We start from the raw sequence: 23,928 nt of genomic DNA, 5'->3' as shown, positions 1-23,928 counted from the left end.
TTCAGCAGAAACTTAGTAAAACAAAGGTGGAAAAGCAGTATTTTGTTCTACCTGTATTTTTGTTTGTTATTTATTTCACTTTTCTTTCTAAATAAGTTACTTGGGCAATTAAAAAGTTGCAAAGCATTTAATATTTTTGTTTGACTAGCTTTTTTCTTTTTAAAATTGTATTGTTATTTAAAAGAGTAAAATGTGATATTACAGTAGAAGTATACATTGTGTAGTGATCAAGGAAAAGAGAGAAAGTAGCATATCTATCACCTCAGTGCTTGTTATTTCTTTGGGATAAGAACATCTAGCCATTTTAACACACACAATGTTACAGCTATATGTTACCTTGCTATGCAAATAAACCACTCCTACTTAACCATAATTTTACAATTTTTTGACCAATGTCTGCCTTTCCCTAAAACAGCTACTTCCCACCTCTGGGAATCACCATTCTACTCTCCACTTCTGTGAGTTTCATGGTTTTAGATCCCACATAAATGATACCAGGTGGTATTTTCTCCTCTGTGTCCAACTCCTTTAACATAAATGCCTTCTAGGTTCATGCATCCATTTTACTGCAAATGACAGGATTTCCTAGTTTTTTCTTCTTTCATTAAAGCTGAATGGTATTTCAACATCTATCTACCTGTTAGTGAAATATAAATAAGTGCATTTAAAAATTCATTCATTTTTAAAGGACATTTGGGTAGCTCAAAATCAGGGCTTATTATGAACAAAGCTGCAGTGAACATGGAAGCGCATATCATTTACGCATCTTGATTTCAGTTGCTTCTGATATATAACCAGCAGTGGGATTGCAATACTGGATCAAATGGTTAATCCTGTCTTCAGTTTTGTGAAGAACCTCCATATTGTTTTGCAAAATGATTGTACTAATCTACATTCCACCAAGAGAATGTAAGGGTTTCCTTTTCACATCTTCACCAACAGTTGCTACTGTGATCTTATTTATAGGAAATCCTAAAGATCCATAAAAAAAAAAAAACCTGCTAGAACTAATATAAAATTCACAAATCCCAGGATGCAATATCAGTAGCATTTCTCCACTAGGATTTAGTAGTATTTCTATGTAGTATCCTGTAACATCAAAAAACTGTGTTCTATCTGATGTTTTAAAGCTACTTTCTGTGCACAAAACTGAAAATAGTTGCTTAAATTTTTAAGAGATTTAACAAAAAGGTCTAACCATTCATCTCTTGAATAATTACAAGCAAAGCTATGTGTGTGTTTCAAAGCACATTTTGAATGAAACAATTCCATTTACTGCTATTATTTGTATGCAGGTTTCACTGGTCAGTTTAACTGCAAATGCCTTGGGTTACTCAGAACTTGGTGCCATCAAATCTCTCAGGACACTAAGAGCTCTAAGACCTCTAAGAGCCTTATCACGATTTGAAGGGATGAGGGTAAGAATAAGGAAAGAACCTGGAATATTACATTTAGCCCAAATTCAGTTAATTAAACTTAGAAAAAAGAAAGAAAATGCATGCAAAAGGAATGGCAAACTCTTGCAAAATTGCTACTTTATCTTTTTTATCTGTTGCATATTTACTTTAGGTGATATATGCAAGAGAACTTAGGCTTCTCTTGAAATGATGTATATCATTTATCTGCTGTGCTCATTAAAATGACTTCACTTCCGAATTCATCTTGGGAGTTTCCTTAAAAACACTGTGTAATGATCTATTAAGAATAAAGTAAATTCTCATTCATGTAATTTGGGAAGATCTAGCTGTGCTTAATGAGCTTAATAAAAGGAATATGAATCACAAACATGCCTAAGTATCAGTCAAAAAGAAAAATAAGTTCAAATTGCCCAAATTTTTGTCTGTATAATGCCAAAGTTTACATTATTTAAATATGTTCAGCTGTAAACATTAAATGTATTTTAAACTTCTAAACTATTTATATTTAATACAGCCTCAAAGTATAAACTACATTAATCTTTGTAAATAGCAACTTAAAGATCACATATAAATCTATGCCTTTTGTAAGAACAAAGCAAAATATTCATAATATATGAGCAAAAATATAATTTTTACTAATTGCATTAAACTTAATCTAAATGTTTATTAGAGTCCACAAGTTTTATATGGCCCATTTGAAAGAAATAGTAATGTATTGCCCACTATTCACCACAGATCAGAAATTCTTTAACTTATAATTTTTCATGCCTTTTTAAAAATTATAAAGTACTACTTCATATAACATGTTTGAAAAAGTTCTGTTTTAAAAGCTCACATTTTCTTTTATCCAAACAAAGCTACTGAATTGTTTAATTCCAATAGGAAAACATTCCTTTGCTTCCTAGGTTTTTAGAAACTAATTATATTCCCGACTTCTAATTGCCTTTTGTAGATCAATTACAGTCTTGCATTCTCTTCCAAGTTAAAATTTATTGTAAATATTACTTTTAAGAACTGGAGATATGTTTTCAATTTATAAAACCTATATAAAAATTTCTCCTTGTTAGGAACAACACAACAGAATATGTATTTTAAAAAAATGGTATCTTATTGTTCAGAGATCCTTACATTTCATTAAGATATTATTATAAATCCCCCTCAGGGTATGTAAAAGTTAAGCTTGTTTTCCAATGAATATGTCACTTATTCCTTTGCTTCACGTGGAAATTTCAGTTCCAGAGAATATAATTTGCATAATTCTGTTTGAAAATTTGTTGCCTGATGCGTGTAATGCATCTTAAAAAGGCTTCTGAAATATGAACATGAATTTTTGGAGGTTTATGAGGTATGGAACAAATGAGTCAAATGGTCAGATATTTCCACATAAAACACATTTGTTTCCAGAATCAAATTGGACATATAGGTCTATCTTTTATTTTTAAAGAAATAATTTTATTTATAATTATTTTAAAATAACATTTTTATATTATAGGAAGAAGTCAGTGTTGGAAACTTGACTTTCAAAAACAAACTCCTTAGAAATGATGTTATATAATAAAATTGGTCATTAAATTGTCATATGAGTGTGAATACTTATCTCACAATAACAACATAGAAATAGCATTGATCTTATCATCTCTTCAACATTTATTTGGCATTGTAGAGTCAAAATCACTTTGTTACCTATTACTATATTTTTAGTATTTCTGTATTTGAATTTTTTAAATTATAAAGATACTATCATTGATGATAGTTAGGTTGAAGAAAATAATGATGATTATGATTGGGAAGATTGGAATAGATTCAGAAACTCTCAGTTAATTATTTTCCTCTAGCAGCCTAAAATTGCAGTAGCTGTGCCAAAGCTTAAATCCAGCACTTTTTTTATTTTGTTGTTCTGTTTTTCAAAGCATGTGCTTTTATGCAACGTATCAACTAAGCATGTTCAGTGCTTGACAAGAAGTTAGAAGTATAAATATCATCACGTTGCACTTTGTGTTTTGCATGTTTTATGCACATTTCTGGCTGACAGCTTTTAAAACATTTAATTGTATTTCAAATTTCCAGTCCAAATTTTTCAACTTGTAAAATTGAACTGAGTGATGTCGTGAAATGTATAGGGTAAAAAAAAAAAATTGTATTTAAATTTGCATTTTTAATTTCTTAGTTTAGAAAATTTTAAATACCTTCTTTTTCAAAAGAACTCAAGTCTTAACTGATAGGAAAACAGAGAGAGAACATCATATACAAAAAATAACACCAAATGTTCTGTCATATCAGATTTCTAACTAATAACAAACTATATATTTCTATTTTATATAGGATAATCTTGCTCCAACTTGGATGGGGTGGAGCGCTGGTTCCTCCCCTCAGCCCTTTATTATGGGTACTGTATTACCCCTTTTGCTACCTTTAATCCTTGCACTGTGACTTATGTGTAGTGGGATGAGGGAGGGATTGGGAAGGGTACTATTGCACCACAGTAGGGACAATAAAGAATTTATAACCGAATCCCCTATTTTCAATTGTCTTAAATTTCTTTTTAAAAGCAGACATTTTGGAGTTATCCTTTGTGGATTTTAATGTCAATGGTTGATTTGTTAAGTGTCATTGGATATGGTGCAGCTATGTGTATACTGAGTTATCCAATCATGGGGAAGATGATTTGGTTGATGAGGGTGGGGGAAGTGGATATAGGATGCTTGTGTGAAGAAAAGTTACCTCACTAAAACTGATGATACTACTTGAGGCCTACAACTTCAGCCATTTAGGACTTTGCCTTATGTCTGGAAAATTACCAGATAGAAACTGTCAGTTGATTGTTGATATGTGTGAGTAGATTCTAGGGTGAAATATTGTACATCAAGTGAGACTGGAATTGATCATATTATTCTCATTTTTTATTAAGTGTAAATTCATGGGAGTTATTTTTAATGCATAACAAAGCAAACGTGAAGAAACATTCAAACAAATATGAGTTATGTTTTAAATAAAAAAGTTAATTGAAATAACTCATTTAATATATACAGAAGTGAAACCCATCTAGAAATAAAACAAAAATATATTATCTTTAATGTAGAGTTCAATGCATAACTCCCATTTTAGAGTAAGTAACTGAACTACATTCCTAGGATCTTAGAAAATATCACAGTTCAGATACAAATAAAAATAAATCTACATGCTACTTTCAATTAATGGCTATCAGTATTACAGAAAAAGGAGGGTTTCTTTTTAATTTATGAGGGACAAAAAAAGAGATTTTGCTTGGGGATAACTGACATATCTTTCAGAAATAATTGCCTTTACTAAGCCTAAACACAGAAATTTAGTTGTATGCTCTTTTTCAATCCATTACTCTTTTCCATACTCAAACACATATAGTTTCTACTTTGCATTACTGGAATTTTTATTTATATAGTTTTTCTATGTTTCAATCAAGGAATAGAATCCATGGATAGTGTTGAATTGAAATCCAAAGACAACTGATTCATACAAGTGGACATTTTTTTAAAAAGATTATTTTTACTGGAAAGGCAGATTTACACAGAGAATAAAACACATATGCTAAGAAGTTCCATTCATGGCTCACTCCCCAAGTGGCCACAATAGCCAGAGCTGAGCTGATCTGCGGCCAGGGATCAAAAACCAGGGGCCAGTAGCCTTCTCTGGGTCTCCCATGTGGGTGCAGGGAACCAAGGACCTAGCCATCCTCTGCTGCTTACCCAGGCCATAAGCAGGGAGCTGGATGGGAAGTAGAACAGCCAGAGCCCATATAGGATGCTGGCACTTGAAGGTGGAGGATTAGCCTGTGCAGTCATGATGCAAGTCTCCACAAGTGGACATATTTATATGTATCAAAATTCCTGATAATAATTAGCATAGGTAACTGTACAATTATTTGGATTAAATGAATTCTTCATTTACCATTGACCTAAATTTAAAACACAGATAACTGCCAATTTTTAGGCAGTTTTTATAAAAACTGGTTGTACTACAATAGAGAAATTGTATTTATGTTTTAAAAAACATTTGTAAGAAGAAATAGCTTCTAGTATTAATTCATTAAGAGAGTTTCTTTTTTATGCATCTCCTCATATGGAGCCTGAAACCTCAAATGGCTGTTTCCAATTTATTCAAACCAGTTCTACAAACTGCCTGCCCCACATGGGAATCAATTATGGCAATTCCACCATTATGATAATGAAATCTTTACAATGGACACATTTTGGTAAACTAAATTCCACAATATATGCCAAATGTTTTCCAATAACCACTAGGCTAACAAACCATAATTCATTTCTTCATTAAATAAATTCCTTTAATATTCCTATGTTCCAAACTATCTATTAAAACTGTATTCAACACACACAAGGCCTTGTAGAATGTACAAATACATTTTAGCAACTCAATTTAAAAAAAAAAATTCATAAGAATTCCAGTAATCAAATTAACTCTAGTGCACAGCCTTGTGGGGACAAGGTGAGACAACTCCAGGGAGCGCTAATGAGAGCTCTAGTCTACTTTCTTTTTAAAAAGTATTTTATGTATTTAAAGTGAACAAATGTCACATATTTTGCAATCTAGATTTGGGATAGAGTGATACTTCCACATTACCTATGTTAACTTCCTAGACTTGTTTTAGTTTCATTTTTCCCACTTGAAAAATGTGCACATAATATTAAATTATCACTACAGGTCCGTCAATCATTGTGATTCTAACTCTTAAATGTAAAGGATAAAATTCTCAACTGTATTTAGGCAGCTAAATTTCAAGGGAGATGTTAGGTTCCATGAAAGTGCTGTTTGAACTAATGCCTTTGAGAAAAGAAAATATTTCATAAGAGGAGACACAGAACAAAGGAAATGATACAATATTTTTCTGGCAGTTGTACTGTCATATGGTAACTATTTCAGTATGAACTGGAGTAGTTGAAGTCTAGCCGACTAGAGAAATTAAAACAAGAAATCTAGATTGTAGATTGATATGAAGGTAAGGAAAATATTTGATAACTACTGAGGCGCTATTAAATAATTTCAACGATGAACTTAGGAGAGATTAATTTATCTTAGATGAATTATAGAAAGAAAAATTTAGGAAAATCTGACAAATATTGAAGTATGAAGTGGCAGATAACAAAACTAGGAATATGCTCATGAGAATTAAAGAGTAGGAACAAAAGGAAGAGAATTTATAGAAAGAATTGTAAGCCCTACAGATTGATGTGAGAAGAAATTCAAGAAACAGGCATAAGCAATCCAGTACTCTACTTCTCTAAACTGGGTGTTGAAGATAAAAAATATGTAGTTTAGAATCTACTCTGTGTATCCACAATGGAACAGCATCTTAACCTGTGGGTAGGTGAAATATTCAGAAAAGAAGGGAAAAAAATAAGAGCTTGATTTCGGCTTTCAAATCTCAAATATGAAAAAAAAGTTTATCATGTGTTTAAAGTGAAGTACAAAATAAGGATTTATTCAGCCAATTTTGTTAATTCATACATTCAACTAGGAAAAGATGCCATGTGTCAGCATGGTAGGCTGGTTCTGCCCCAATAATTCAACATGAGTGAATTCTTCCATGATCATCACCCCACCTTTGTTGTGAATGGTTTTATTATTTCCTTTGGCCCACTTGTCATACTATTTTGTGTTCCCTAAGGGTCTAGAGACATTTATAGGTTTTTAAAAACGGCTTAGAAAAGTAAGGAATTAGTGCACATATTTTTTCAGCTAAACAATGAAAATATTTGTTTTTAAAATACAATCACATCAACCAGGAAACAAAATATTTTATTGTCTATTGTTTACAGTGTATCTGTTAGGCAAGAATAGAGGTACAAAGGTAGGATTAAACTTAGCTAATAATGTCCAGTTTTGAGGTATCATCTACTTGTGTTTCAGGGCATGTTTTATTTTTCATCTTAGCTACTGATGTACAGTACTGATGGGGTTTCCATAGGAGGAAGCAAGGCCAGTCATTCCTACTGTGTTGCCAAATATGAAGACTTAGATTTAATTTGTGGCCCATAAATAAACATGTGTGGATGAGACAAATATGGTTCCTTTGGGTGAAAAAAGTAGCTTTTTTGGGTACAGAACCTGATGTAATCACATCAGATTTCGAAACCATATGTGGAATCTCTCCTCTTCTTACTTTCCTAAGAAACTGATTTCTATTCTGTTTCATTTAAAATAAGTTTATTGAATTAAACTCAGTAAATGAAACAACTGATATGACTGGAGCTTGAAATAAATGATGTGATGATCTATTGAAATACATACTGCTAAACTGTCTTGCTTCTTATGCAAAAATTATTAGTCATAGCAATGCATGAATAATTAAAAACAAAACTATTTTTGATATTCAATAATATTTTATATTTATATTTATGAATTTTTAATTTATTTTAAAAGTATGTTGGTCAAATAGTTACATCCCAAATGTTTTAATAAATTGCCTTTTTCAAATAAGTTCATCAGAATACAATTACCCACTGCTTTTTTCAAAAACAATATATACTCTGAGTTCCTTTAGCAGCGAGTTCCTCTAGTTTCGTTATTCCTTCCAACCTCTTAGTATTTTTCCTTCTCATTTTTCAAGTTTCTTTTCCCATTTCTTCGTTCTATTGCCTATACGTTTCCCTGAATGTATTTCTCAAGAAAGAGTGGCTTTCATTTTGGGAATTTTTTTTTATTTTTCTTTTTAAAATCCTAGAGCCAATAATTTTAACAGCAAAGTAAACTGAACTACTAAAGATTACTAGGAGAATGTGTTTTCTTCTTAACCAATAAGAATTCTGACTTTTCTTTCTTTTCCATTTGTGTATTAGGTGGTTGTGAATGCCCTTTTAGGAGCAATTCCATCCATCATGAATGTGCTTCTGGTTTGTCTTATATTCTGGCTAATTTTCAGCATCATGGGCGTAAATTTGTTTGCTGGCAAATTCTACCACTGTATTAACACCACCACTGGTGACATGTTTGAAATCACCGAAGTGAATAACCATTCTGATTGCCTAAAACTAATAGAAAGAAATGAGACTGCTCGATGGAAAAATGTGAAAGTAAACTTTGATAATGTAGGATTTGGGTATCTCTCTTTGCTGCAAGTTGTAAGTGAATACTGTTTTCTCTGAAATTTTTTATCACTTGAAATGATAACAAAAATAATGGCATACTCCTATTATTAAGTTAGTAAGAAGAAAGTTTATAACATGTTTATTTTTCCTCTTAACTTCCATTTGTTTTTCCACATAACCCAGGTAGGTAGAAATCTTGTCATATGTATTCCACAGACTAAGACATAGCCCATAACAGCTAGGTATTCCAGTTCTTTCTGGGGATTTTTTGTTGTTGTTACTATCATTTTCCTTTGGTTCCATATTGCTTTTCCTTAACATATAAGCAGGTTGGTTAGTAAATCAAGAAATTTGCCATTATTTTTAGTAATGTAACAAAAAGATTATTTTACTGATACATCATCCCCCTAAGACACACCCACACTTAAAACACCTGAGTATACTATAATTAGCGGTAGGAAGTCATTGCTATTTTGTTAACAGCATTTGGATATAGGATTTGAGAACTCTATTTTTGTTTCAAGAATAGATTCTCATAAGGAAGTGCAAATACCATCTGTGATTACCAGGAAACAGAAGTGAAACAAAACAACTGTTGTCTCAACCTCAGTGATCTTTCAACCCCATTACTTAATATTATTGTATCTTATATAATTATATTTCAACTACTGAGATTCTAGGAATATCTAAGAAAAGGATTTGTAGTCTAGCAACAGAAACACAGAAGACAGTTGCCCTTTAAACATTTTCATTCAAAACTGCTTTTAACTGAAAGTCACCTAAACAGTGAATTAAAACAGGTTATTTGAAAGGGTTGTAAAATATTGCTTTGTTTTAACATCTGAAAACTCAGTTTAAGAAAAATCAGATGTGTAATTTCTTCCCATTTCAACCCACAGAATCTATGAGATTGTTTTGGCTCAACATTACATTCTCAAGTGTTCAACTAAGAACCTAAACAAACACATACATGCTGGTCAAAGTCTTCTAGTTTGTAGCCCACTTCAAAGGGATCTATACTATGACGGCATTAAAAATCCTTATCCATCTTTTAGTGGGAAGCTCTTATTTCTTTTCTGTATCTATTAGGCAAGAAAGTCCTCCTTATATATTACAGTAGACACATAATGATATTTTCTTGGTTATTTTTTCTCTTAACTGATGATTACCACACTGGTAAATATCATGAAAACGTATCTTCACTTGACCTATAAAATTGAGCCAAGAAAAAAAAAATGAACATTTTGAAGTATTTTTTTAAACAGTGAAATATTCTAATAATGTAGAGTCATAGTCCTACACAAAGCCATTCGATAATTTGTTATTTAAAAAAAAAAAAACCCTTAAATACTGCTTCAGATCTGTTAACCTTTTCACTGATTAACACTTCATTGAAATGATTCCTTGAGTCACTTTTTTTCTGTTCCGGTACCAATTATAAAATGAACTGTTATCAATGACCTGAGCCACAACGCAGTTCTCTGTGATATACAGGATTTTTTTCTTTTTCTATCTAAGCATAGTCAGTTTCTTTTCACATACATGTTCACTTCAAGTCTCGGTGCTATGAAAACAAAGGCAGGCTGTGACACACATGCTGTAAGCCATGCTAACGGCCCTCATTAACTGAGGAAAATCTTCCCAGGCCCACAAGGGTCAAAATTCATGTTCTGGAACAAACAATAAATAATTACAAGTTACGAGACCCATATTTCTTGTTCTACTTGTAAATGCCAAGTATCTACAGCATCATTCATCACTTTTGCAAAACGTAACACATTCTTTATGAATTACAGAGTAGCAATTGGACTATAAGGATTATTTCTGAATGTTGGGCTGAAAGGTTCTTAAAAGAATCTTTAAACTTCTGAATTGATAATATACTTGTGTAATTCTTAGAATGTCACAATAAAGACAAATGTGAAATGTTCACTTTAATCGCTTTACAGAAATATTTCAGTAGAAAATCATCATGTCTAAGTTGTAGTCCCTTGGTTCCTGTAAATACTGCCAAATACGTTTGCAACCCTTTCTACAAATGTTCCGCCAGATCTTCATATCATTCTAAATTATCTGCCTCCATTAACTATATATACTAAGACACATTTGTGAGCTGATTATCAAACAAGGCAATACATCAAGAGATTTTATTGTGTCTAGATCCAAAATCCACATAAATTTAAGACTATTTTTCAAAAAAAAAAATCTATGGTAGTAAAAATGTTTTTCAAGTTTTGGGTCTGAATTATTCTTACTCTAAAGTAAAACATGCACATCCTTTTCAACAGGCCACTTTTAAAGGATGGATGGATATAATGTATGCAGCAGTTGATTCCAGAAATGTAAGTATTCAAACCCTAAGTGTTTTATAAAATAGGTTTTTAAGTCAAGGCAATATGAAAGATCAAATGATATTATTTTAATGAAGATTATACAGGAAAATATTATTTGAGTTAATATTTAAGTATAACAATGATTATCAGAAGGCTGTTACTAAGATAAAATATAAATTACGTTGAAAAAATAACATCCATATATTCAATACAATACTCATCGTAAATATATTCTAATTTTGTACTCTTTTTTTTTACTACAAATTATATAATCTTTAGTAATTTTGAACTGCAGGAGCAAATGAGCAGAAATACACAACTGCCATCAGTAGTTGAAACAAATTATTACCCTCCACAACAGACAGCCTGAAAAGTTACAAATGTTATCCTTGTGTCTTGCTTTTATTCAGCAGTCCCTTTAAAGTACATCATTTATGTAATTTTAACATCCACAAATGCTCTGCAGCCTTTAACAATGTTATTATTGCTTGTGGACCAACAGTTTTCTTACCTGTGTATCAACAAATTCCAAATTTATTTGATAATACCTACTTTTGGCTTTTAAGATGAGAAATGAAATCTAGTATTATTTCAACTTTGGTCATCAAAAATTTGTAAACTTTAGTATTTTATATCAGCTTTTACCTTTCTATTCTGAAGTCCTATCTGTTTAATCTCATCACAGAACTGACCTCCCATCTCTGTCATGTGTAATCACACTCAAGAGTTTGGTGTTACATTTCTAGAGGCAGAGTTCCTATTAGGGCTTAGTTTGATGTTGAATATCTCCTTGATAATTTCCAGTGCTGTGTTACTTCATTTTACTAACATGTTCTTACTATCATGGAAAATAATACTTATAAAAATACTTCTTGAGGGTGCTTGGTTGACATTTAATTTTATGTGCTAAAAGAAAACATGTATCTATGTCTAAATATCCATGGTGGTTTTTAAATCTCAAGTCATAAGTGACAGCTCAGTGCCTACTAATTATGAGCACAATTTAGGGAATAAATAATTAATATGAATTTATAAAATGTTTTTATAAAATAAGAACTGATAAGTTATATCTCCTTAATCTGAAAAGTTTAACATATGTTAAAACAGTAGGGTATTATGTCAGACATCTAAATGAATAACTCAATGCTTATTTGCTACCTCAACGTGTTGTTTTTAAGCATTCATACATAACAAGAGGTTTTCAAATAGTTTAGGGAAAATGTCTATTATGAAAAATTACTTGTGCCAATATGAATAATTTAAGTCATTTTTAATGAAACCTTGGAAGTAATTTTTCACTAATAGATTTACAAATAATGAAATTCAGCACATTGAAATTTTGCCAAAGTTAGCATATCACTGCTAAAGTAGCAAAATATTAATTGTACAAATAATGCACACATTAGAGTGTCAAATAGCCATATTTTTTTCATGTGAAAATAGCCCTAACACTAACTTCAGAGACTTTGTTTCAGGTAACTGTTTTCTTTAAAACTGTTGATGTGTTGCTAAAAATATTCTATGCTCACAAAAAAGTATCATTGACATTTCTAAGATTAAAGTGTGTCATCATATTTTATAAACACTCTCCTTTGGTAGGTGGAACTCCAGCCCAAGTATGAGGAAAGTCTGTATATGTATCTTTACTTTGTTATTTTCATCATCTTTGGGTCCTTCTTCACTTTAAACCTATTTATTGGTGTCATCATCGATAATTTCAACCAGCAGAAAAAGAAGATAAGTATTTCTAATACTTTATCTACCACTAAGAAATAACTGTTTTATGGTATATTTTCTCTACCAAATGAGTATAAATTCAAAAACCAACAGGAGTACTATGTATTAAAACCTGATTTTGCTCCCTCTATTATCCAACATCCATCTATTTCAAACTATAGAAACTCAAGAATCACCTTGTTGCACACTACTGCGCAGTTTCAAAAAACTTCTCCCCCTTCTTTTTAACAAAATTAATGAATCCTGTTTTCTGTTTTTAGAAAAAGAATAATTAGGAATGAATGAACAACCAAAAGGCCCTCTTCCAAAGCAATTGTTATTTTGTACACACAATTTCTCATTTCTCCTTAAAATATGTATTTTCTTCATAAAACTCAGAATCTTTGCAGGAAGTTAGGCACCACATGTAAGGTTTTCCAGTGCTTCTTTTCACATTTTTCTTTCATCATTCTCCCAGATTTTATCACTTCTAGTCTTAAATTGGAGAACACTTTATTATCACTTAAATTTTTTTTCATTAAAAAATTTGAATCTATTCATCTTATTTGAAAGATGGAAAGATGGAATAATATAGACAGAGTCATGTCTTCTATCCACTGGTTTGCCCTCCACATGCCCATAACAGCGAGAACTGAGCCAAAATCATTGTCCTGGAAATTAGGGTTTCTTAAGCAGATAGCACCTATTCCCTTTTCTCTTACTAAAGGTATCCTATATTTATTATCAAATTACTCCATTTGACTAATCAGCCTTATTTCAGTCTGTCATATGTGTCTTATTGTACACCTGCCATGCTTAAGGCCTCTGGCTTTTCCTCTAATTATCCACCAACTAGTCCACTTTTCTTTCCAACTTTTGCTCCAGTTCTTGGCAGAGTAAAAGCATATTTTCAGAAGTAACTCCAATTCATCTTGCAATACAGATCCTCTTTAATTCTGCCATATTTGAATAAGAAAATTCAATGTCTCTAACTTCAGTAAAGGGTAGATTGGTAATGTAAGGCATTCAGGATTTTACCACTCAGCAAACATACACTCTTGTGTAAATGCTTCTCTTTTCATAGCCATAAGCTTTTTCCTCCACCAAAAATAACAATAATGTAAAAGATGAATAGTTACGACATTTACATAAGATTGTAGGACCCAAAAAGTACTTTTTCTTTTTCAAATTTAGAATCCCAGGCATAGAATTCAGTTGAATTTTACATTTCCTTTTTAACTATCCTTTTCAAGTTTGACATCAAAAATTATGTACGAAGGAACATAGTTTTAACCAGTTTTTATTTTTCTTTTCTATACTTTGGAGGTCAAGACATCTTTATGACTGAAGAACAGAAAAAATACTACAATGCAATGAAAAAACTAGGATCAAAAAAGCCACAAAAGCCTATACCTCGACCAGGAGTAAGAGATATCACTCAAGTTGGGGGGAAACAGATACAAACAAAAACTTGTATGGGTTTTTTCATAATAGAGAGATCTGCCAACAATTCCTAGAGCAAAAATATCTCTCACTTTTAGGTACCATTAATTCTTGTCTTTAATAATAATGGTTCAGAAAGACCATAAAAAAAAAAAAGAAGACATAGGAAAAATGTCCTTTTATCTTTAAGAAATTTAGAACTGCACAACTAGAATGCAAACCAAATGGCCAGAGGACACATAACCAATAACTTAATAGTAGCCAACTCACATCAGAGGAGAGTAATGCTTCAAATAAGGTTAAAATTCATGTAGTTTTCTCCTATATAAGGAAGTTAATTAAGTATTGAATGAAATAACATCTTACTTCATTTGATTTTTAATTAGAGATACTGAGTATTTGGAGAAGAAAAAAATCCCATGACCTACTATTCACATTGATAGCTACACATATAGAAATTACTGATGCATATGGAAGTCAGGACCAGAAAGAACAATTCATGATGACAAATAAGAATTCTCCATGTCCATATTGAGCCTTATTAGACTGTCATAAGAATGGAGAGCCCTTCCTCCACTTTGTAAATTATTTTAATCATGGTGATCCTTGAGCTAAAAATAATTCTTGGGGTACATCAGGAAATAAAATACTAGTGAATATTCTTTTGGTGCTAGCCAAATGTCTTCCATCAACAGTACCAGCTATGTACTGCCCTCTGTTGAGACTTAAGCTAGAGTTGCTTAGTAGAAAATAGTCAGAGTCAATTTTGTGAAAGGAAAAAATTGTAAGGTGGCAAATATCCTTACAATTCTGCATTGCCCAGAGAAGTAAGCAGCTATGGCTGCCACATCTGGCAGTGGCAAATCTGGGGAGAAAAACTTTGGATTGGTGATGAATTACTTTTTTACATTAAAACATAAGCAATGTCATGCTGATCTTATCATTCCTGTTAAGAACGGGCACGCTATATCTGGCAAAGTGCGCCAAGGCTGTTTGGTTCAAAAGCATCAATATTATTATATGTGGGATGTAAATGAAGAATGTGGTAGATGTGAGCTGTGAATCCCAAGTTCTCTCTAATAATTTTGTAAGATGAGATAACTAAAGCATTAACACACATTCGTTCTAAATGACTTCCTGGTACAACAGATTATGAGAAGTCTGATAAAAAATATAACAGATTTCTGAACCTCTCATCATCTTAAAATTTCAAAATCTTACATGCAGTGTATATGTCTGAGACAAATATGCAGCATTCCTTATTAGAATCTCTATGGGTAAATAGATTATTATTTGTAGAACTATCCATTGTTAAACAATAGAGAACTAGATTTTCAAAATTAACATGCTGTAACACATCTTTTACAAAGGCCTCAGTCTATGCTTCTAGAAAGTCAATTCAGAAGGTTGCTATGTGCACAGAAATGTCTGCCTAAAGTACTTCTGTTTCTCTGCAGAATAAGTTTCAAGGAATGGTCTTTGACTTTGTAACTAGACAAGTTTTTGACATCAGCATCATGATTCTCATCTGTCTTAACATGGTCACAATGATGGTGGAAACAGACGATCAGAGTGAATATGTGACTAACATTTTGGGGCGCATCAATCTGGTGTTCATTGTGCTGTTCACTGGAGAATGTGTGCTGAAGCTCATCTCGCTGCGTCATTATTATTTCACCATTGGCTGGAATATATTTGACTTTGTGGTTGTCATTCTTTCAATTGTAGGTAAGAAATATTTATAGTCTCTTAAATTCAGCTCAGTAACAGTGAAATTTGGAACAATCAGGTTCAGATTAAAGAATTCTAGCACTCAAAGATAACCATGGTGAATATTATGATCATTTGGATGTGTTTGTTTTTCCTATTTTAAAAAAAAAATCTTAACATTTCATAGGGAAACTGTGACAGGTGCAAAAGGATTTTTCTCTCTCTTTTCCATCTGTCCCAACTCTTTTTCATATGAGGCATAAAGTGAAATAGTAAAACTTAATCATTAAGTATTTTTAGGATATTTGACAAAATTGTCACAGTCAAAATTTTCACTCAAAACCACAAACTGCAATAGCTAATTCTCATTCATTTCTAGCTCTATGGTCAGCATTATATGTGAATCCTCTCAAATGATCACTCATCTAACTATTAGGAAAATAAGCATTATCTTGTTTATCTAAGAAACTGCATAACACAGAGGTACCCCCCACCAAGACTACATAATAGTAATATGCATGTTTTACTTCAAAACTGGATGTCTTTCTATGTAGTTCAGTGGCATAACTTAAAACACAAGACAATTATGCCCTGTAAAAGAATAGATTGCTTTTCGAAAAGAAAATATAGCTAATATTCATGCTGTAGGTTCTGGACATTAAGAACAAAGGGAGTATCAGAGGTTATATGATTTACTTTTGGTAAAATTCATCATTATTAAATACGTTTATTTTGGCTGTGGTTACTAAGTTAACTACCTTGAAATTTTAAAATTTTTCATTCGGTTTAATCTGGCTATTGTAAACTTTTTCTCAAAGCTGTGTTGCTAATGATATTTTGCATTTCATAGGATATATAATGCCATATAATGCAATACCATCACTACTTATACCATCAATAAGAAAAATAAGAAATATTTGAAATATGCTCATTTTATGCAAAAGTGAATACTACCACTCATTTCTGTCTATAATTTCAAAATACGTCAGCTTTTACTAAAAGTACTCTAATCTTTACCATGGAGACTTGTATGTTAATTTAATGGGTAATTCTTTCACTGATTGGTGTTCTCATTATTTATTCATAGGCATGTTTCTCGCTGAGCTGATAGAGAAATATTTTGTGTCACCTACCCTGTTCCGCGTGATCCGACTGGCCAGGATTGGCCGAATCCTACGTCTGATCAAAGGAGCAAAGGGGATCCGTACCCTGCTCTTTGCTTTGATGATGTCCCTTCCTGCGTTGTTTAACATCGGCCTCCTGCTCTTCCTGGTCATGTTCATCTATGCCATCTTCGGGATGTCCAACTTTGCCTATGTTAAGAGAGAAGTAGGGATTGATGACATGTTCAACTTTGAGACCTTTGGCAACAGCATGATCTGCCTGTTCCAAATAACCACTTCTGCTGGCTGGGATGGACTGCTAGCACCTATTCTTAACAGTAAGCCACCCGACTGTGACCCTAATAAAGTAAACCCTGGAAGCTCAGTTAAGGGAGACTGCGGGAACCCATCCGTTGGGATTTTCTTTTTTGTCAGTTACATCATCATATCCTTCCTGGTGGTGGTGAACATGTACATCGCTGTCATCCTGGAGAACTTCAGTGTTGCTACCGAGGAAAGTGCAGAGCCCCTGAGTGAGGATGACTTTGAGATGTTCTACGAGGTCTGGGAGAAGTTTGACCCAGATGCCACCCAGTTCATGGAATTTGAAAAACTATCTCAGTTTGCAGCAGCTCTTGAACCTCCTCTCAATTTGCCACAACCAAACAAATTGCAGCTCATTGCCATGGACTTGCCCATGGTGAGTGGTGACCGAATCCACTGTCTTGACATCTTATTTGCTTTTACAAAGCGGGTCCTAGGAGAGAGTGGAGAAATGGATGCTCTACGAATACAGATGGAAGAGCGATTTATGGCTTCTAATCCTTCAAAGGTCTCTTATCAACCAATCACCACGACATTAAAACGCAAACAAGAGGAAGTATCTGCTGTTATTATCCAGCGGGCTTATAGACGCCACCTTTTGAAACGGACTATGAAACAAGCTTCCTTTACATACAATAAAAATAAAATCAAAAGTGGGGCTAATCTTCTTGTGAAAGAAGACATGATAATTGACAGAATAAATGAAAACTCTATCACAGAGAAAACTGATCTGACCATGTCCACAGCAGTTTGCCCACCCTCCTATGATCGGGTGACAAAGCCAATTGTGGAAAAACATGAGCAAGAAGGCAAAGACGAAAAAGCCAAAGGGAAATAAGGTTAAATAACGAGTGACAAACTGTTTACAGCCTGTGAAGGTGATGTATTTCTGACCACAGGACTTCATTTGGAGGTCAATGCCAAACTGACTGTTTTTACACTAATCTACTTAAGGTCAGTGCCTACAATAAGACAGTGACTCCTTGTCAGCAAACGGTGTGTGTGACTCTATAGATAAGGGAGACGACCTTGACAGGAGGTTACTGTCCTCACTACCAGCTGACACTGCTGAAGATGAGACAAACTGGCTGCTCAGACTGTAGGGACCAGTGTAAAGGAGTGCAAACCTGTAACTTAGGGGTTAACACGAAACACTTTAAGGTAGTCACTTTCCACTGTTTGCATTTCAACTGCCACATTTGTCACATTTTTACAAAATCTGTTGGTGGATTCATCTTTTTTTTTTAATCCATATGTTTATTATATGTGACTATTTTTGTAAATGGGATTTCTGTTGGGACACAGATTAAAGGACTCCTTTAACAGAGATGCCACCCAAGGGGTTATGGCAAACATACGGCCCTCCCATCTGCACAAAGATGTGTTTTGCATGAGGGCATGCTGCACTTAGAGATCATGCATGAGAAAATGTCACAAGGCAAACAATGATAGTTCTTAAATTCCATCCATGTTTCTGGGAGGGGTCATTAGGTAAGAATTGGAGTTACTTTGCTGATCTTGTTGTGTCAAACCCAGTCCCTAGGCCAAACGGATCATTTTTGAGTCAGCCATTAAATCTTAGCAGGTGCAAACTTCATTCAAATGGCTTGTGTCATAAGTGTTATGTTCTGTTCATTGTATTAAGAATTCTGAATAATAACTATTACCCCCATATCCCACCCCAGAAGACTGAATTGGCCAAAAGAACCCTTTTATAAATTTCTGCTTAATATTACACTTTGTTTAGTCATCTTCAGCTCTCAGCAAGGGTGATACTGTATATGTTAATGAAATGCTATTTATTATGTAAATAGTCATTTTACCCTGTGGTGCACGTTTGAGCAAACTAATAATGACCTAAGCACAGTATTTAGTGCATCAAATATGTACCACCAGAAATGTAGAGTGCAAGCTTTATTCAGGTAATTTAATGTATTCCGTACCATTATAAATAATCTGGATGCTGTCAATGCATGTTTTTATTACCATGCTGCTTTATCTGGTTTCTTCCTCTGCTCAGAATCTCATTTCTGAGATACCATAGGTCAGTGGCAAAGTAAAGGAAATTGTTCAGCAGATCTCATTTCTTTAAGTCATTAAGCAATAGTTTGCAGCACTTTAACAGCTTTTTCATTATTTTTAAATTTTAATTGGATAACATATGGTGTATAGTCAGACTGTACAGATATGTTAAAAAAAACCACTTAACCTGTTAAAAATGTATTTAGAATTTTATAAGCAAATATAAATACTGTAAAAAGTCATTTTATTTTATTTTTCAGCATTATGTACATACAAACAAAAAGGAAATTATCTTCAGGTTGAAATCACAATCACTTTTCTTACTTTCTGTCCATAGTACTTTTTTCATGGAAGAAATTTGCTAAATAAGAAATGAAAATAAGACTGGGTAGTTGTACATTTCTGCTTTTTTATTATATTTGCCAACTTCAGATTATTTCTTAATGTTAAGGGGCAAAATACATTCACACCTCACATCCAAATTATGCTTTGCAATTGAAAAAGACAATAGAGGTTTATTTACATTTTTGGTAGTGCTTGCACTAATTAAGGGTAGTGACTATCTCTCATTTTTATCTTTTGTTTTTTAGCTTGTGCTTTTATTTCTTTGGAGTCGTGCTGCTCTAGATTGTTTTAAATATAATGTTGGATTGACAATTTTTTTTTCCCACAAGAACTGAGTGGTGAACTTACATAGTCAATTACATTAGGACATTTTGTGTTTTTTATAGAAGCAAAAAGTAGGTTCTTTTTTTTTTCCATAAAACTACTTAGGTAAACTGTACTTGTGAACTGCATGCTGGAAAATGCTACTATTACCCTAAATGATGCTAATCGACATAAAAAATATGCAAAACTAATAAAGATTACCTTTTTTATTTTATTGTTTGCCCACTTACTTTTTGTTAAATGTTCTGTAACAAGGTAGGGGCATTTTTAGCCTATCAACTGGAACATAATGGAAGCTAAACACACACAAAGACACACCCTACTGGGGAATAACCTCTCCAGGGCTGCAAGCTGCAGGACGGGATGCCAAGGCATAAGCTCGTGATTTTAGGAGGGAAAGAAGAAGGGGATCAGACCAATGGTAGATACTTGAGTTATGAAGAACAGCACTTAAATCTTCATTAAAATTTCAAAGTTGCATTGTGTGAATGTGATGTTTGGTCCTCAATAACCTTTGCCTTGCCTTGCCATCTTTCCAGTTATCTCAGAGAATTTTTATTCAATGCATTATTGGGCTCCCTTATCCTTTAGTTCCCCATCTGTTAATGCAAAGACAGAGAATTGTGAATATTGTGATTCACCTATTCCATCTTCGCTAAGTTGGCTTGGGCAGTGGAAGTAGTGATATCCCTCCACTGAAAGCTGTGTTTCCAGTGCCCCCTCCAAACCACAGCTATTTCCTCTGTGGTTTGGCAGTCACTACTTCCCTTGCTGCCCAAGTCCTGTTGCTGAACCAGAGATGCCTCCTCTTCTTTTAGCTTTCCCTTAAACTTGCTGACACCTGGGTCATTGTTCCCTTCATGAAAACTTCCTCTATGCCTCATTTCAAAATGATACCTGACTCTTCCCTAGCTTAGACAAACTGATAAAATAGATTGTGAAAGTGAGTAAATAGCGAATATTTCCTTTGAGCTGTGTTGGAAGCATAAGCTAATTTACTTCTGTAGACAAGCAGTTACAAAAGAAACAACAAGGCAGTCCAACGCACAACTCACAAAGACTGTGGATTGATTACTGCGGTGCTCTACACTTTAACAGTTTAAGTAACTTAATCTAAATTTCTGAGAGAAGCCTTCACTTACAATGGTGAAGCCATAAAGGGAAACATGATCTTGACCAAAGGGAAACATACTGACCTACATCACCCTACAATACACTGACCTCATCGTTATGTAACATCATCACTTTAAAACATTACAAATGCGGGCTGGTTTGATACAGCAGCAAGCTAGTCCTCTGCTCCACGGAACCACAATCCCATATGGGGGTAGGCTTGAGTCCCAGCTGCTCCACTTCCCATCCTGCTCCCTGCCTGTGGCCTGGAAAGCAGCAGAGGATGGTCGAAAGCTTTGGAACCCAAGTGAGAGACCTGGAAGAAGTTCCAGGGTCCCAGTATCAGATCACCTCATCTCTGGCTCTTGTGGCCATTTGGGCAGTAAAATCAGCAGATGAAAAACCTTTTCTATCTCTTCTTTTTCTCTCAGTAAAATAAATCTTACAAATAAAAATAAATTAAAAAAAACTACAAATAATTCTGATTTGTGAGTGGCTAAAAAAATTCACATTTCTAACTGAAGTAAAATAAGGATTATAGAATTAAACCTACATGCTTTTTATACTAGATATACCATATCATTCTCACTGGTACTTCTTCAAACACAAAGATAAGAACTGGTGAACACACACTCATACTCTATACTCATTTTTCTATTACTCTGCATGATATTTGCTATTTTGAAAAGTATTGCATGCTTTACAATTATAAAGTGATGTCGTAAAAAAAAAAAAAAAAAAAAAAAAAAAAAAAAAAAAAAAACTAGAAATCACCTTAAACAGGCTCCCTAGTGGCTAACTCTGGGAAAATTTGAGAATCTAAATAAAAAATGGTAGTAAAGTGTCACGTGCCAACACACAACAATTGTGTAGGAAACAAAGCTGAAGCACAGGCACTGAAAAACTTAGAAATATAAGATTTAAGATTCATAGTGGGGACCAGGGGACTTAACGCAAACTCAGCCTAGCAAGTCACTCCCAGACACTGATTTTATTAGGTTTTTTCCATTACATCATTACGAAGATCTAAAGGTCTTATTCAAATAAAAAAAAAAATAAAGATCACAGAGGCATAGAATCATAACATTTTGTTGTTTATCCTGATGGTTTTGTGCAGTTGGGTACCCATGATTGACCTTCCCCTTGTCCTCAGAATAGCACTCAATCAACTACAAAGGTTCTCCTGACACCCTGCTCAAAACACAGGTCTTCCAAATCTTTATCACAAATAGCCAGCCAGTTCAGAGCTTGGGAGTTCCCAAACATCCATGTATCTGATAAGGTAGCCAAGGGTAATCCTGTGAGGAAAGAGTGTCCAACCTTGAAAGACAAGAAAAAGCTCCACACCTGTTCCCCACCTTGCGATGGCCTACTTAATTTCTAGGCCTAAGCATGCTAAATTACAAAGAATCCCCGACAGTAGCAGATGGTAACTTATTGAATAAAATGAGAATTGACATGTGTATATTGACATATGTAAGTAAGAAAAATTAAAATCAATTGTGGAATGTTAACCAGCAAATGCAGAAGTATTGGAGTTAGAGAATCAACATTTGGCAACCATAATAATGACGACTGATTTATGCATCATTGCTCAATGTTAAAATTCATGTGTGCAAGTCTGTTGAGAAATATCAAAATAAAGTGGCTCATAGTACTGCATCTCTGTTAATTAAGAAAATAAACAAATAATTTACAGTGGATAAACTCAGAGGATAGTACCTTCACAGAGATTATCCTTTATGGGAACATCTCATGCTATATGCCTGATGATGAAATATAGAGAAGACCACATCACTTCTTGCTATTCCATCAAAAATTTAAAACAAATATACAACCACAAGAAAAACTACATTAAGGGTATTTTTATAAAATAACCGAAGTAATTCATACAAAAGTCAATATCGTGAAAAACAGAGAAAGCCTAGGAATTAATTGATGAGTTCTTGTGACTAAACACAATATATGATTCTGGAATGTATACCATACTGGGAAAACAACAGAGAATATTTACTATTAATTATAGCCAATATTAGAATCATAGAATAAGAATAAAAAGAATATAGGATATAGTATATTCTAATATTCTATATTAGTGCTGACTTTTCTAATTCTGTTAAGGTCAGTGTGGCTAGTACCTAAAAATAGAACATCTCTTTGTTCTTGGAAAATGTATACTATTTAGAGGTGATTGTGGTGCCTATACCTCATTCTTGCATTGGTTCAAAGGAAAATGAATTTTCTGCACATTAATATGTGTGAGGTGACACTAAACACACAAATGTAGATACACAGGAGTGTATTTTTGGGGAGACAATATTTGTTGTTGTTGCTTTTATGTTGTTGAAGTGTTTCTTCATGTGTGTTCCAATGATCCCACATTTCTGCTATCCTGGGCTTTTTGATTTCTTCCCTCAAAATGAGATGTGTCTCTAATTACTACAAAGTATACAGAATTTTGACTATTTTTCTCATTTGCTGAAGGTCATTATTTTGGATTCACATAAATGATCATTATTCCTTGATCTCCATGATTATACCTATTTGTTAAAATATAAAAATATTTAAGGGGAAATCTGTAGCCTGCTAATTAAGATCCAAGTATTTGAAGCTGAATAGATTTAATTTGGACCTTTGTGGCTCAGACCATAGCAGTTCTTAGAAAAGAAAGTGGTTTCTCTTCTGGTTCTCCCCCACGGGTAAAAGGTCCCAAGACTTTGGGCTGTCCTCGACCGCTTTCCCAGGCTACAAGTAGGGAGCTGGATGGGAAGCTGAGCCTCGGATTGGCTTAACTCCAGCTGTTGCAGCCACTTGGGGAATGAATCATCAGACAGATCTCCCTTTCTCTCATCCTCTCTGTATATCTGACTTTGCAATAAAAATAGATAAATCTTTAAAAAAAAGTAGTTTCTCAGTTTTGAAGATTCGGACCCTGACACTATGAGTGTAATCTAAAACTCCAACACAGTTCCATATAGTACTACAAACACAGTTCCAT

The 23,928-nt window shown here is 33.5% G+C and overlaps 1 protein-coding gene across 1 annotated transcript in view; it reads left to right on the top strand.

Annotated features, from left to right (window-relative positions):
• The window catches only part of SCN1A (sodium voltage-gated channel alpha subunit 1), a 68,046-nt gene extending 50,082 nt beyond the window's left edge, over positions 1 to 17,964 (top strand). The window contains exons 20-26 of the mRNA XM_058664579.1: positions 1,296 to 1,418; positions 8,249 to 8,530; positions 10,786 to 10,839; positions 12,430 to 12,567; positions 13,866 to 13,970; positions 15,447 to 15,717; positions 16,787 to 17,964. Of these exons, the coding sequence (XP_058520562.1) occupies positions 1,296 to 1,418; positions 8,249 to 8,530; positions 10,786 to 10,839; positions 12,430 to 12,567; positions 13,866 to 13,970; positions 15,447 to 15,717; positions 16,787 to 17,964 (2,151 nt within the window). The remainder of the gene's footprint in view (positions 1 to 1,295; positions 1,419 to 8,248; positions 8,531 to 10,785; positions 10,840 to 12,429; positions 12,568 to 13,865; positions 13,971 to 15,446; positions 15,718 to 16,786) is intronic.
• The last annotated feature ends 5,964 nt before the right edge of the window (positions 17,965 to 23,928 follow it).

The sequence above is a fragment of the Ochotona princeps genome, chromosome 5 (genome assembly GCF_030435755.1).
Source record: "Ochotona princeps isolate mOchPri1 chromosome 5, mOchPri1.hap1, whole genome shotgun sequence".
NCBI lineage: Eukaryota > Metazoa > Chordata > Mammalia > Lagomorpha > Ochotonidae > Ochotona > Ochotona princeps.
The sequence above is the reverse complement of the archived record's forward strand: the minus strand, read 5'-3'. Positions and strand labels throughout refer to the sequence as shown.